General features: G+C 36.7%; 1 protein-coding gene across 2 annotated transcripts in view; it reads right to left on the bottom strand.

Annotated features, from left to right (window-relative positions):
- The window catches only part of LOC129280391 (uncharacterized), a 49,599-nt gene that overhangs the window by 21,071 nt on the left and 12,697 nt on the right, over positions 1-15,831 (bottom strand). For both annotated transcript variants that reach the window (XM_064111908.1, XM_064111907.1), the window contains exons 3-12: positions 14,675-14,818; positions 11,930-12,118; positions 7,377-7,497; positions 6,851-6,969; positions 4,859-5,751; positions 3,813-4,491; positions 3,034-3,619; positions 2,291-2,399; positions 1,395-1,503; positions 828-1,022 (exon numbers count right to left, since the gene is read on the bottom strand). In XM_064111908.1, coding sequence (XP_063967978.1) covers positions 828-1,022; positions 1,395-1,503; positions 2,291-2,399; positions 3,034-3,619; positions 3,813-4,491; positions 4,859-5,751; positions 6,851-6,969; positions 7,377-7,497; positions 11,930-12,118; positions 14,675-14,818 — 3,144 coding nt within the window. The remainder of the gene's footprint in view (positions 1-827; positions 1,023-1,394; positions 1,504-2,290; positions 2,400-3,033; positions 3,620-3,812; positions 4,492-4,858; positions 5,752-6,850; positions 6,970-7,376; positions 7,498-11,929; positions 12,119-14,674; positions 14,819-15,831) is intronic.

A 15,831-nucleotide genomic window follows, 5' to 3' on the forward strand; every position in this document is an offset into this window, starting at 1 on the left:
TGACAGTAAGTTAACTTTTCATTACATGTACTATTGACGAGTGGATACCATGCGCGACCATTGGGTCTCGAAAAGCACCCTAAACAAGTATTTTCCATATTCTGAAAATGTACCCCTTAACAAGTATTGGCGTGTAAAACCCTACCCTTAACAAGTATTGGAAACACAACGATACCCTTGGCAAGTATTCCCTGAATTGAACCCCTAAACAAGTACAGCAATATTTTAATTATTATGTCACAGACGTCTGTTTTTCGGTCGTCGGTTTTACCTTTACCTACATCATTGGGTGTAGTACGGCCCCACTTTCCACACCTCCCCCAAATCAGACTCTAAAGACTGTTGGGGCAAACAGTACATCCTTTACAAAACATTTTAGTCTTTTTTACACCCTCGCAAATTTGACCTGAAACACGTAGCTTTCCTAGCGAAACAGATTTTCTTTTATTGTTTTAGTGTTTTTGACACCCTTATTAATGTGCCCTATCTTGAAAAAGACATCCTTTTTACATGTTTTCTTGGTCGCGCATGGTATCCACTCGTCAATGTTAAGCGCCCCCCCCCCCCCCCCCGGGCTATGGCGATAGGCAATATTTGGGAAAATAAACTTCATTGCTTTGAAAAGTTGCTATGTCAGGCAAAGTTGGTCGAGTTTAGGCATGCTCAGTGCCTTGCATTGCTTCACTCCACCCAACTTTGCATGCAGTGCACAAAAAGCAGGCACTTATGACATACTTAAAGAAGCAGTCCCCTTGTGATCATGCAAATAAAGAAAGTCCCATAGGGATTTTTGTGCAACATGATCCAGTACAGTAATCCAATATCACCTTGTACAAACTGTATGAAGAGCCCTCTGCAGCATCCTTGTTGGTGGAATGTAGTAAGACTTGAAGGGAGGCTAAGGTGACTGGATGAGGCACTTCAATGAATGTTGTTTGAGCGAGAGAAAGAGCGTGACCAAGGAATGATGGGAAGGAACCTCCGTACGAGAAGAGCTTCTGGAATGTTGCCAAGCCAAGGACCTATGAGAGCAGACACAAGAAAAAAGTGTGCGTTCCAATCTTATAAATTCTTGGATGCAGGCCAAGCGGGAAGTTTCACAAATATCTTAAGTCTTCCTATCCCTGTTGCATGTGTAGTACATTGTGCATCACTGCATGGGTACGATAAAGAGGAAGTATACTATTGCCTATTCATCAGACTTAATAGTGAAACCCCCGCCCCGATCATTCTCAAGGATATGCTCTACTGAGTAGTCACAAAATAATATGATCATGTCGCATGCACATTGGCAGTTATGCATAACTTGAAATAACAAACAACTCCTTTCAAGCCCAATATGTTGGCTTGAAATACAATATTCCCAATATGAATATGATAAGTAAGATACTTACTTGGAATTTGAAATACTCCATCTGATTATAAAGCTTGAACACGACCCTGTTTGATAGCTCAGCATTGACAATGATGTTGTTTGTTAGAAGAAGGGATTCCTGCAGCTTTCTGTTCAAATGGGTTTTCAATAAATTGAGGTAAATAAAACAAAAAATACTACACAGCTTTCAATGTCTTCCTTTCATTTACTCCCATTCATTCTTTCTCTTCTCCCCTACCTCCGCCCCCCCCCCCCCATCTCTCTCTCTCTCTCTGTCTCCCTCCCCCTGCATTACCAATCAAACATCATCTAAATGAAGAGACTGAAACTCAAAGCAGATTAACTTTGTGCTATCAAAAAGGAATTATCAATAAAGAAGTCTACATGTACTACTAATAATAATTATTACAATAACATCTTGCTCAGAACAACATCTCTAAGAGCTTAACAGATATAATATCGTCCTGTGTGGTTATGTTGTTTCTATGCTGAAGTATTTCTTACAATCCTATCATTATTGAAATTTTCATTTCTCTTTAGCATGATAAAAACAGCAAAGGACAGACAGACTTCTTTTAACAGCACAAATTAAAAATCAAGTGGAAGGCTGAAATTGGGTATATTACTTGTTGGGATTTTTAACATTAAGTTGCAACTCCCAACTAGGAACTGATCTAGCCAGATTAGGCACAATAGTTTGGAAAGGCCACTATAGTGTACAAATGATATGCCCCATGCTAGTAGATCCTCTGCTACATGTGTATATTGCATTTAATACTGGTAACTAAATGACGAAATACATGTAGACCATTAATTTAATCAACACATATATCTACATTTCATAATAGAAACAACAGAATACAAGACCAATAAAGAAACATTTTAAAAAAGTGAAAAGAATAAAAACCAACGGACCTGTGGTTTTTAAGGAGGCTATCCTCCTTAGATGGAATGATGGTCAAGATGCTTGCATTTGGGAATGAACGGGAAACTTTGGCGCTCAGCAAACTCAGCTCTTTACCCCCTGCATAGAAATACACATTCAAGAAATACATCAGTTGATCATATGATGTAAAAACGATACATTTTTTTCAATAATTATAATATTCAGCTTTTAATATTAGTGCTTACATTGGAACTGATGATAGTTATCTGTATATCATCAATCCCAGTGGAATATTCTTGTTGGCAGGTAATGAATGCACTTTCTCCATTCCCTGGGGAGCATTTCAGCAATCATACCAATCAAAAATTTTACAAGAACTTGGTCAATTGTTGCACACAAGTATTGGAACAAAAAGACACACGTATCCGTCCGATGTACATTTCATAGACCACATGGTGCAATAAAAAATTTAAAAAAATTCAGCATCATTATCATTTATCATTATCATCAACATTATATTCAGTATTATCATTACCAATAATTTTCCACTCCTACAAAGTTTTTCCATATAACTTTACCATTTGATACATTGGTTACCGATTGGCAGGATGTAGAAAATGTAGCATTGCAGGTAGATGCATCTTATTATTGATCTCAGAGAAATTACATTGTCAATATGATTTGCGTGCATATGGAATTTGTATTTTCTAAGCTCTCTGGGGTGCATTACAACTAGGGGCAATCAAAACTAAACAAGGTACTGTACACTAACCATAAGTCATCAAGCTGAATTCTTGCATCTGCTCCTCTTGGAAGACAGTTTCGAGAACTTGCCACATGGAGTCAAACATCTTTTCTCCTTCTGTCTCTTTCATACTCTCCATCTCTTCCAGAATCTTCCCAATTTCCTCCTCCTCATCCTTGTCCCCATCTTCTCCCTCGTTTTCCCCCACCTGTCTGCTTCTTGAAACTTCTCTCCATCCATCCTCCTTCTCCACCATCTCCTCGTTGTCCTTCCCCTCATCCTGTATTGTATTCTCTGCTTCGTTACCATAGTAACCTTCCTCCCCTTCTTGGGGTATGTTCTTTCCCTTCACATCCTGTTTCATCTCATCGTAATAGTAATCACCGGCTCCATTCTCCTCCCCAATCTCCTCCTTAATCTGCTCCTCCGCGTTACTCTCCAACTCCTCCCAGGTTGGTTCTCCACCTTGTTCCTGTTGCCTAGCAACCATATCCAGCATCTTCTGCTGAGCATCGATTTCCTGTTGGATTTCAATCGGCGTGTTGTCATTTGACTCCATCTCCCCTTTGACATTGTAGGCAACATCATCATCATAGTACTGCAAAATATGTCTCTGGTAAAAGGAAAATGCAAGAGAGATATGGATTTTAGAGCAGGAATGTTATTTTTGATAGCACAGCACAAACAGAACACCTTGCATCAATTGTTTAGTTAAATATGCATCATGATTCTGATAACAAATATTGCTCAGAATGTCAAATTTTCAAGGAATCAAAGTGAAAAATTATGCAGAACAAAGCAATTACCTGTTGGTAATGATCCATCTGCAGTACCGTGTGCTTTTCACGATTAACTTCTTCTCCAGCTACCTCTGTGGCTTTTCTTGCAGCAGTCGGACCAGATGGCGTCAGGGCTTGTTTACTATCGATCATTTTATCCACACTCTTCGGATCCCCCTCTTTGACGATTCCTTGCAACCTTTCATAAGGCTGCCTGAATTTTTTCCTCCTTTGCTTCGGAAACCTGCCACCTATTTCGGTCTTCGCTATGCCCTTGACAGGCACATCGCTCTTGCGGATGCTTGCGTCTGCTGCTTTCAAATCAGCTCCATAGTTATCGCTCATGGAGCTTTTCCTGTTCTGCGCATTTCCTGGAGGTATCACACCAGGATGTCCACCTTTGGTGTTGGAAATCTCATCAAAACTTCTTTGGTCAGCCATGTTTCTTGATCCTCCCACTTCATCCGCCTTCTTGTTTCTTCTGTTCGATGACTTTCTTTCCACACCACTCTCTTGATGTGCTAGTCTACCTTCATCTTGCCTCTCTTGTTTGACCTGATCCCATCCTCTTTCTTGGACTGGAGGGTCACCTTCATCTCTGGTCAGGAGGAGGTTTCCCATGGCAACAAGCTTGGATGAGGCCTGATCGTTGAATGATCTAACGTCCATCACTCTGTCCCAATTGCTCCCAGGAACTTCTGGGTTTCTAAAATCACAAAAAATGGTACAAAAATGTTATGGGTAAGTAAAAAAGGACGATTGACATTTGGAGATGATCATGGCACAAACAGACTACAACTCTCATTAACCCTTCAACTTTAAGATACTCCTTTGATAACGAACTTCACAAAGAAGAAAACCAAATGATAATCTTCCTATTTCAAGATGCACATGCATACTGTGAAAAATATTTGATCAACACAACAGCCTATATCACACAGTTTCCAATTTTGACAAGTTATCAGTCATGAAGGTCATTTTAAAAGCAATGAAGTCCACATCAACCTTCAACCTTGGCCAAAAGAAATAACAATTGCTTTAAATAGGGAAAAATAAATCTACTTTCACCTCACCTTTTAGCCTCAGCGCCATCATCATTTTCTCGTTGCCATAAATCGGCCACCATATCAATCTGACTCCTCATCGGCCCCGCCCCTCGGTAACCGTCCAACTCCTCCCTGGCCCTCTCCCATTCTAATGGCCTCTCAAGCTGCCTCTGTTCTGCTTCATCGTCTCCATCCCAGCCAACGCTACCACGCTTCCTACGATTCATTAACTGCACTCCATTGTTTAGTCCCATGTTGTTCAAATTCCTGTCTGCAAGGTTCAGCCCATTCTGCAGTCCCATATTATTCATATTTGTGTTTACATTGTCGATCTCCTTGTGCAGTCCCACATTATTCATATCTATGTGTGGTTGGACTGAATCCTGCTGAAGTCCGTAATCATTGTCTGTGAATTGTACCTTTCCTTCATGAACCTTTAATGATTCATCTACACTCTTGAAAGCTCTTTGGTTGTGTATTATTGCACTTTGACTCTTCCCCACACCATCCACTGATTGCCTCTTCTCATCTCCCTGAACATAGAGTTTTTCACTCTCCCCTCCATCTCCATTTGCATATTCATTATGCATATTCAATCCCTCATTTGCATGCACAGCATGCATATTCTGATTTGCACTGTCCACACTTGCATACTTGGTATGCATATTCATGACCAAATTTTGATCGTTGCTCTGATACGATTGTATCTCTGGTGACTTCTCATTTTTCACCCAGTTTGTCTTTTGACCATCATTCTTATATTTCTTTTTTTCTTGCTGATATCCCTTCAAAGGCACCTCCTTGTTTCCGAGCATTGTTTCTGTAGACTTCTTCTCCTCCAATCCTCCAACAATATCAGCAATGTTTCTTTCTTGCTGCATTCTGTCATTCTCAAAAACTGCTCGCTGGCAACTAGGCAACTGAAAAAAATGGAAAAAAAATTACATTTTATGAATCCAAATGTTAGGGCCTCTATTTACAAAACAAAATGAGTGCATTGCACACATGTAACAGATCACAAAGAGTATTCAGGAGCTTTATTTCAAATTAGTCTCAATATAAACTATAATTTCAAAAGCAGACATTTTGCATAAAATTTGCTAGAATAAATAGGTTTCTCAATATATAGTTGGTTTATATTATAAAATAAAAAAATAAATGGTGGCTTTATCAATTCCTTCATAACCCAGCAGTATGAACTGCTTTGTGACCGATAATGATGTCACAATTTCTTATTTACAAGTAAATTATATGAAGTTTTCATTCAAATTATGCCATGTGAGTAAAAAAAAACTTGACACCTCACAAATCCCCGATTTAAGGAAGAAATATGTAATGAGCACATAATTATTATGTATGGCCTGAAAGAGTATGTTCTCCAAATTAATTTGATACCATATTTATGTGGTATGTATTTACGCTTGGATGATCAGGAGATATTCTTTGCAGTGATGTAAAGTTTGAATTGCGCCAGAGTACGGCATGACTGCAATGAATGAATCCAGATGTCAATGATGTTATAATCCTACAAGGGTTGCATTTCAAATCCATTTAAAAACATTTTTTCCGTAATTTACATTGTAATTATTTAATTATTACTTTAGGTATCAATTCTCAAGTTAATTTCATTTAAAAGGAATTTGCAAATATGTTTACTAACTCATTTTGGATTATCACATCATTGGCATCTGGGATTCATTCATTGCAGACATTCCTTACTTTGGCGCGTATCAAAATTTACACCACTGCAAAGAATACATACTGATTATCCAAGTGTGAAGAAATACCACATAAATATGATATCAAATCATTTGGGAGAAAAAATCTTTCCAGTCATATATAATGATTATGCGTTCATGACATATTTTTTCTTGAATTGGGGATTTTCGGGTGTCAAGTTTTTTTTTTACTCACACAGAGTACAGAAAAGCGACATCATAAATCGCACACAATGTATTCACATTCTCAAAACTCTGCATGTTACATTTTTGGTAATTGATATATATTAATTATTCTTACCTCTGAATGTATTACAACTTTTCTATTTGCAATAAGAATATTCCTTGCCAGTCTCTCTGGATTGAAATCCATCTCTAGCAGAGGAACGACCAGCTTCTCAAGACTTGCTCCAACGGGGTCTGTCAAGAAAAAATATAGTATAGTCAGACTAGATCATACAGGGTATGTAAAAAAAAAAAGTAAAGGTCAGACTAGACCCTACATGGTCAGAAAAAAAATAGTCAGACGATATCTTACAGGGTCTATCAAGAAAATATATTATGGTTAGACTAGCTAATACAGGGTCTGTCAAGAAACAAATAGTATATTCCCACTAGATCCTACAGGGTCTGTCAAAAAAACATGGTATAATCATGGCATAACATTCCACAAATACTGAACAGTTGTAGAGAAAATGCACTTATTTCTGTTCAATAAGATTTGAGATTGATTCAATAACAATATATGTACATGCAGTTGACATCAATTGGATAAATCAACACATAGTCCTGCTATTAACTATGAAAAATGATTTTGAAAAACTCACTAAGTTTGAGCAAGGTGCTGAGGAGAAGACCTGCTTTCTGAAATCTGACTTTCCCTAGGTAAGAATCACCAATTATCACATCCTCAGTCCCGTTCACCGTTCTATATGTCATGCTACAATCCTAAGAGAGAAAACAAATCAATATGAAAGATACATAGATACATTGATAAAGGAATGATAAGCCTATAGACAGGTAAACAGATCAATAACAATCATATAAACTAGAGATGCTCGGCGGGTCGCGCGGCCGAGCACATGTATCCCCCGAACCCACCGCGTCATCTGTCATTGCGATATACATGTATAGAGCTCACACAGAAATTTGACAAATAAATACATTTGTCATGGCGACAATGACCCTGCCCACATTTTGCCTGTGGGTACCAAATTTGATGACAGTAATATGACGTAGCAGCGTGACTTTGCAGAACCTAAAGTGTTGCTCAGTATCACCTGTTAGGGAATAAAATTTTAGAGTAATCTGGATAAATTTTGTAAACCTAACCCTCTTTCAATCTCTGATTTGGGTGAAGTTGGTACAAATATGTATAATATACATGTAGCAATTATACACTGTAGGTGATCACAGATTTCAATGCAGACAATTTTAACCTGCTGTACTAAATAGATCTGTTTTATTTCTACGGTTACATTTGACTCACTTGTTCACTTGACAAATGTTGGTTTGGGGTCAATTTATGTTTGAGCCGACATGTACATGTATGTAGATCAATGACAGTTTTAATAATATTGAATGAATAATAAAGAAGGTTTAATAGCTCTAGAGATTTATATCTTCCCATTGGTAATGCAACCAAGATCTGTGATGCCACACATACTGGGCAATTTAACTTCCCCATCCCTTTAGTACGTATTTCACTTTAATTTTCTCTTTAATCTCGTCTATTACAAGATCAGGTTTGTTATTTATGAGATGACATGCGATACAGGTTTCCCCATATCATATCATGAATTAATTGCATGTCCTATCATTAGACTAAGCAAAGAGATGTTTTGGCATATATATTTACATGCTCAAAGAGGGGGGGGGGAGGAATTTACGTGCGTCACGTGCGTGATACATGCATCACAAATTTCACTTTTTTGCATTGCTGATAAGATGAGCATATAATGTTCTTAACATTCAAATCAGTGGCAGATCCAGAGGGGGGGGGGGTCACATCTGGCTTGTGCCCCCCCCCCCCCATTTGAAAGTCATAGTTAATATTTTTAATGTAAAAATGTCATTCATACACACGTGTGCCCCCTTTTAAGTGTCAAAGTAAATATTTTGAATGGAAGTATGGCATACAATACACAAGTGTGGACCCTTTTTTTTTCTTTTTGCTTATCAAATTAGACGTGGGACAAACGGCCTTCATCATGTTTTTTAAAAAACATTCTTTTTTTGCTTATCAAATTATCCTAGGGAAACTGTGCCCCCCTTTTGAAAAATCCTGGATCCGCCCCTGATTCATGTGCTCATATATCTTTCTTACTGACTGATTGTAACAGTCAAACTTTCATTGACCTTGCTGTTGCATTTTTCTGCTTTCGCACAAGCTACATGTAACTTGTTCGACAGGTTTCATTCTTCTTATAAAAGCATCTGTCTTAATCTCTTATCAAAACATATAAACATATTGCCTCAATAAAACAGAAATTGGTAGATAATAAACCCAATCTTGCTCAATAATTACCCCGATAAGCTTGGGAACACCTCAATAAATATTGCAGTGGTAATAACTCCATCTTTAATACATGTACTTGAAAATCATTGTGATAAAATCAGCAATATTTTGATAACTTATTAAAATGCAAACTGCTCCCTGATTGTAAACATGAAACTTACATGTAGCTGCAGATTAAAATTTAATGAGCATCTACTGTATCCTTATCAAAGGAAATAAACATGCCCTCAATAAAATAGAAACTATTATAATAAACTCTTCATGTACATTGCTAGATAATATATGTGATAAACTTGGAATAAAATATATTTTCAAAAACATGAGAAACAATAATTAACAAAAAAAAACTTGGCTAGACAATGAATGATTAGTAATATTGTTGTAAATACATGTCATGAAAATACATATACTGCGACCTGTTTACTCTCCTTGAAATAAACAATGAGATCTAAAATATTCAATAAAAACTTTGGAACAGATCTGGGGGAAAAGATGTTGATGAAATACTTGAATACTTGGTCACCATTTCTGCTAATACCTACATGTACATCAGTACATGTATATTCAAAACCAAAATTGTAAATTATACAGATATCTGAATCCACTTCATTCCCAACACCCCCCCCCCCTTTCTGGAAGTAATAAGACAGAAATCTATAAAAGATATCAGAAATCAAATTTGCTTTGCTACATGTACATGTCAATAAAAATGGTTATAATCAAGGAATAGGAAATATAAAAACAAAAAAGAGAAATGAAAAGCCAAATGGAATTCAATTATTTAAAACAGGGGAAAGAGCCTAGATCTATAACAAAAAATGATATTAACCATTCCCAGAATGATTACATCATGTCTATCCCATGAAATTCTGTGGATATCTCATAAACCTTCTTCCTAGAGCTGTGCTTTTGAGCATTTGTCCTTATCAGAACATCTAAACATTACTGGTGGTAATCTGATAGCCATTTACATGTAACTCAGACCACATTTCTATGGCGTGCTAGTTGTCGATTCATTCACCTAGAAAAATTATTTTTATCCTGCAGCAAAATAAAGTTGTCAAAAAAATAATTAAGCCATGAAATGAGAAGAATTGTAATAATGAAAATACAAGGAATTTTATAGAATTATTTGGTATATTATAAAAGGTGTGGTAAAAGTTCTAGTTTAGACTAGGGTTAAACCTAGGTTTAATCATCAGGGTATACTCATTGGCCCGTATTTTGCATATTCTGAAGTCGGGTTTAACTTAGACCATGGTCTAACTCTGTGCTAAAATTATGGAAAGCCAAACATGTCAAAATTCTCCTTACATTGCATGTTTCTCATGCTTACTGTGCTCTTTCCTAACTCGTGAATGGTGAAGAAAGTTATCTTATTTACCTTTCCGAAACAAATTATAAATAAGAATGATTTGAGCGGAAAATGAGCTGATACTTGTACATTTTATATAGTTAGAGATTTATGCAACTATTGGCTGTCCATAGTAAACCACAACTTTAAACCTGAGTTTAAGTTAATCCTGACTTCAGAATACGCCATGCCATTAGGTTTAATAAATGTAGAAAATACTTATTTTTCATTACGGGTGATGATTGACATATCAAACAGTTGACCCACTCGCAGTACAAGCTGTGCTTTGTTTCACCAAAATTATATGTACATGCACAGTTGTTTAATACTAATGAAATCCTTGCCTTTTTAGCAGTGGCGTACCTAGGATTTTCCACAGGGGGGGCAAATTCGTCCGCCAAAAAATTTGACAAGCAAAAAAAAAAAAAGGTCTTCAACCACAAATAAAGGATTTCGTACCAGAAAAAAATTTGACAAGCAAAAAAAAAAAAAAGGTCTTCAGGACTCGTCAGGGGGGCAGGGATATGTCCCTTGCATGGGTTGTGACTCGTCAGGGGGGGGGGCAGTCTGCCCCCTCTGCCCCCCGTAGGTACGCTAGTGCTTTTTAGTGAATTGCAGGCGGTTGTTGAATATCGAGGGCGTTAAATCATTATTTTAACATCAAAACACTAATGATGCCAGGTCAACGGCCTACCTACCCTTGCCCTGGTACTACTTTAATGGGAGTTGCAGTTTCATAAGACATAATAAAACACAAGATAAATATGAAATCCATGTTTAATGAGTGGCAATAGAAACCAAAATGAAATTGATTCGTTCTATAAATGAGAATATCCATTAATTTTAATAAGGACGTTTGAGAAGCAGATCATTATAAACCCTCATCAATTTTGCAATAATGGGCCCGGGGTATTCCAGTTGAAATAATTAAATTTTGAATCCGCTCAAGCGTTTTATGACTGATTGGTATGCAATAAAAGGGATTTATATCAAAATGATGAAATGCACCGTGGCAAAATCTCATTAAATATGACTTTTTGCATCTGGCTGTGAATACATATTACTTTTTACATGTACTTTAATGAAAACCAAGAGACGTGATTAATCAAACAAATGAGAGTGATTTTTTATGAAAGAGAGAGCATTATTAATCTCAAAATTGTAATTGCAGTTTCCTAGCAGTTTCAATTTAATTTAAAAAGAAGGTAATTTACAGTCAATGCAGGCACACATTACCATTATTTTCAGTAATAATAATTTCATCATAATAGCTTAATTACTTCCTTCTAAGAAGTTTCTTAGAAGGATGTTTAAGGCCAATTTATTTTGATACCCCATGTTCTCAGAAAAACTAAAATTGACTTTATAGTGCCTAATTATATATTGTTATCATTAGGCGTATTACCCCCCCCCCCCAAAAAAAAAAAAAATATCCAAATAAATGTTGACAAGTATTTGAACATTTAGCTGTAAACAGATAAGAATTGAAAGAGATCGAGATTATTCACCTCCTGAGAATCATCACAGCAATACTTCCGGGTCAAAGGTCGTTGACCTTCGATAAGTGTGACCTTCGTAAGAGCTGGTAGATCCAAAGAATCCATTTGCACGGCGGAGATCGCACAAATCACGTCAACAGAATAGCACGCCCTCTCAGCTAGATTCTGAACATCATTCCAAGTATTCATGTATGATAACTATAAATGCAGACGAAAAGAAAAAAAACATTCACTCTCCACATCAATTAATTGGTGGCTTTGAAATTGCCAAGATGTACTATGTAGAAGGGAAGATTGGAGACGACGTCATACTTCGGTTCCCAGTATTTGACTTTTATTTCTTTAATTCTGTAATATATGAATGATCAGTCTAATACCCCTTTCATAAACCCAATTATGCGGATAATATCCGCATAATTTGGTCATGAAATCGGAGAGGGACCAGAGTTATCCGCAGTATTTCGATGCTGCAATTATCCGCATAATAGCGGCATCGGGACCAGATTTTGACTTTATGAACGCATTTCCAAAGTACTGCGGATAATTGCCATGGTGCGGTCACAAAGGTCACCCTTTTCCAACACAACCCCATCGGAGGGGGCGTGTGCAGTTGCCATGACAATTATCCGCCTTTTTCAGGTCGGGCGCTCGTAAAAAAATAATGCGGATTATTTTCGGAGTTTGTGAATGCAATTTTTATTGAATTATCCGCATTAATCTTAGGCGGATAATTGGAGGATGGGTTTGTGAAAGGGGTATGAGGTTGGCTGGATGTGAAAATTACATGGGTCATCACTTTATTTAACATTAAAATTGTTTATTGATCAAAACAAAGGAATAAATACAAACATATGAGGAAGAGTGTCCAGGGGGGTGTTTAAAAAAGATTTAAGTATGACTAAGAGTCGCACTCCAATGCCGACGCATACACGATATGAGAAGTGCAATCTCATTGATCAATACATAGTAGTGCGCATCCTCTTCGCATGATCTCACCAATGCGGCCATGCCTTTTATAACGTATGCAACTAGGCATTTAAGTGCGACTCTTAAGTCATACTTAAATCTTTGTGAAACACCCCCCTGGACGCTCTTCCTCATATGTTTGTATTTATTCCTTTGTTTTGATCAATGAACAATTTGAATGTTAAATAAAGTGATGATCCATGTAAATTTCACTATACCCAGGGTGCTACATAATCACTTGCCCGATTGGCCAGGGCAAGTAAAATTTAGAGTCGGGCAAGTGTTTTGAAGTAAAGACCAAAACTACTTGCCCGAATTGGGCCAGCAAAATTCTCAAAGTAGAATGACCAAAATAAGGGTCGATATGATATGATATTGACCCTTATTTTGGTCATGGCAAGTACATTGTAGATCAGTTCATGTCAAAAGAGAGAAAAGGTCAATGGTTTATAAAACCGCAAAACTTTCTTTTGAAGAGGTAAAACTTTTTTAAAGGATTTTTTCGGGCAAGTGAAATACATTTTGGGGCAAGTGCATTCCAACTATTTGAATAATTTACTTGCCCGACTGGGCAAGTGCTTCTATAAAGTTATGTAGCACCCTGCTATACCCAATATATTTTCCATGTTTTATAATCATTCTGAATGTCACACTATCCTGATTGAAGATGACAATTGGAAGGCTTTAGACAGCTTAATTTAACAAGAAAAGAATAACTTTACTTAATTTTCTTTCTTCATTTCATATTTCAAATTCAGTGGGGTTATAAGAATTTAAATCATGATTTCGAGTAAACATTTCATTTCAAACAGTTTCGTCAGACCAAACTGAAAGTATACATGTATGTACAATAGTAAAATCTATATTAAAAAAAAGAAAAAGTTATGTACAGACCAGAGATGAATGCTTAAATTATTTTCTATTGCCATTTTTTTTTGTATCTTTAATATATTGAGTCTATCCTACCAATAAGTTCCCATCAATATAATTTCTTATCTTTTTATACCAACCTGGCTCCTTCCTTGTCTCCATATCATATAATGTTATCAAAGACTATAATGTATACATGTATATATTTCAACAGATATCATATCAAACCTGCAATGCAAAGCATTTTGATATTAGATACCGGTGGGTGCTTCATTAAAGGGCGTGTAAGGTTATGCATGAGTTTATACACACAACTTGTGGACTGTGAAGCGTTTGGCAAAGAGTTACAGGGGAAGTTCACCCTGAAAAAAAAAAATTAATAATAGAAGGAAAAATAATAAAAAAGATATTGATGAAGGTTTGAGGAAAATCCTATACAGATATGAAAAGCCATTAGGATTCTAATTTTTTGATATGTGACATCATTTTGCGAACAGCTTCCCCAAATACAGTCTCATAAAAATCAATGAAATTTTATTTTTCTCAAAAGATTAAAATGGTTTTTAATGTACTTTCAGTTTATCAACAGAAAAATCATTTTACACCCGTTCCTGAAGGAAGAGTCGTCATGAACCATTAAAAAATTGAAATTTATGCATGCTATATGACATAACATATGGCGCAGCTGCTGGCATATGACATCAAAAATAAAAAATTTCAACTTCTAATAACTTTCTTAATCTATGGCAGATTTTCCCAATTCCTCATGAGTATTTTTCATCATTTTTCTGGTAGTTTTACAACAAAGTTTTCATCAGGGCAAACTTTCCCTGAAAAGCATGGGGGAGGGGGGGGGGGTCAATTCCCCCTGAACCTAGAGTAATTTTTTCCCCTAACCAGAAATTATATGATACTTACGGTGTATGAATCTGTAGAAGGGGCAGCTATGTAGGTCTCCTTGGCTAAGAGAATGACTTGCCCAAGGAGCTTCTCAAACTCGTGGGGCAAGTTATCTCCTATTAACGCCGTCAGGTTACTCAGCAATATGGAACCAAAGAACACCTTCAGATAAAAATCAGAGAAGACTATTAACCCGTTGTCACCTGGAACTGGGAGATCCCTGTACAAAGTCTATTTGAATTTCAGAATTCAGTAATCAATGGATTAATACATTTGAATTCATTCTAGGGTTGGTATAATTCCCATTTTTGTCATATTGTCCAAACACCGTCCGAGATGAGCATTTGTGTTCAGAGTTTAAGCGAGAGATTTGTATTTCCTGCCCAGTTGACTTGGAAATATAACTCAGGTTGGGAAATATCCCAACCATGTTTTGTTGAGTATTGATATCATTATGATAAAGATGATCTTTTATGATGTATAACAAAGACTTGTAGAGGTTTTTCATTGCCATATTAAACAAATAAAAACTCAAAGCTATTTTGTCCAAACAGCGTCCGAGATGAGCATTTGTGTACAGAGTTTAAGCGAGAGATTTGTATTTCCTGCCCAGTTGACTTGGAAATATAACTCAGGTTGGGAAATATCCCAACCACGTCTTGTTATTAAGTATTGATATCATATAATAAAGATGATCTTTTATGATGTATAACAAAGACTTGTAGAGGTTTTTCATTGCAATATTAAACAAACAAAAACTCAAAGCTATTTTATTCCAAGAAGGAAGTGAGAGAGGAAGATTAAAAGAGAGCAAGGGACACAGACACAGGGAGAGAGATAGCAAGATAGAGGGGGACAAAGAGACTGATAGATGATACAGATAGAGACAGAGAGACTTAGGGTGTGTTTATGCTTCCACTGTGTAGACAGAATCAGCATTTTCAAAGGTCGTTTCAGAACACCGATCGCAAACGTGGTTCTGGAGGTGCTGTTTATGCTTAATTTTTCAGAGGCAAAATCGCGATCTGCAGCTGGCTTTGCATCGTAATTTTCGTTGAGCAGGAAAGTCAGGTCAAATTGGGCGCGCCATTTTTCGAAAGGTTTGTTTCCCTGAGTGTTGTTATGGTCGACTATTATTTAACTTCGAACAATTTTCATTCTTTAAGTAATTGCAT

This window comes from Lytechinus pictus, chromosome 17 (genome assembly GCF_037042905.1).
Source record: "Lytechinus pictus isolate F3 Inbred chromosome 17, Lp3.0, whole genome shotgun sequence".
NCBI classification, from domain to species: domain Eukaryota; kingdom Metazoa; phylum Echinodermata; class Echinoidea; order Temnopleuroida; family Toxopneustidae; genus Lytechinus; species Lytechinus pictus.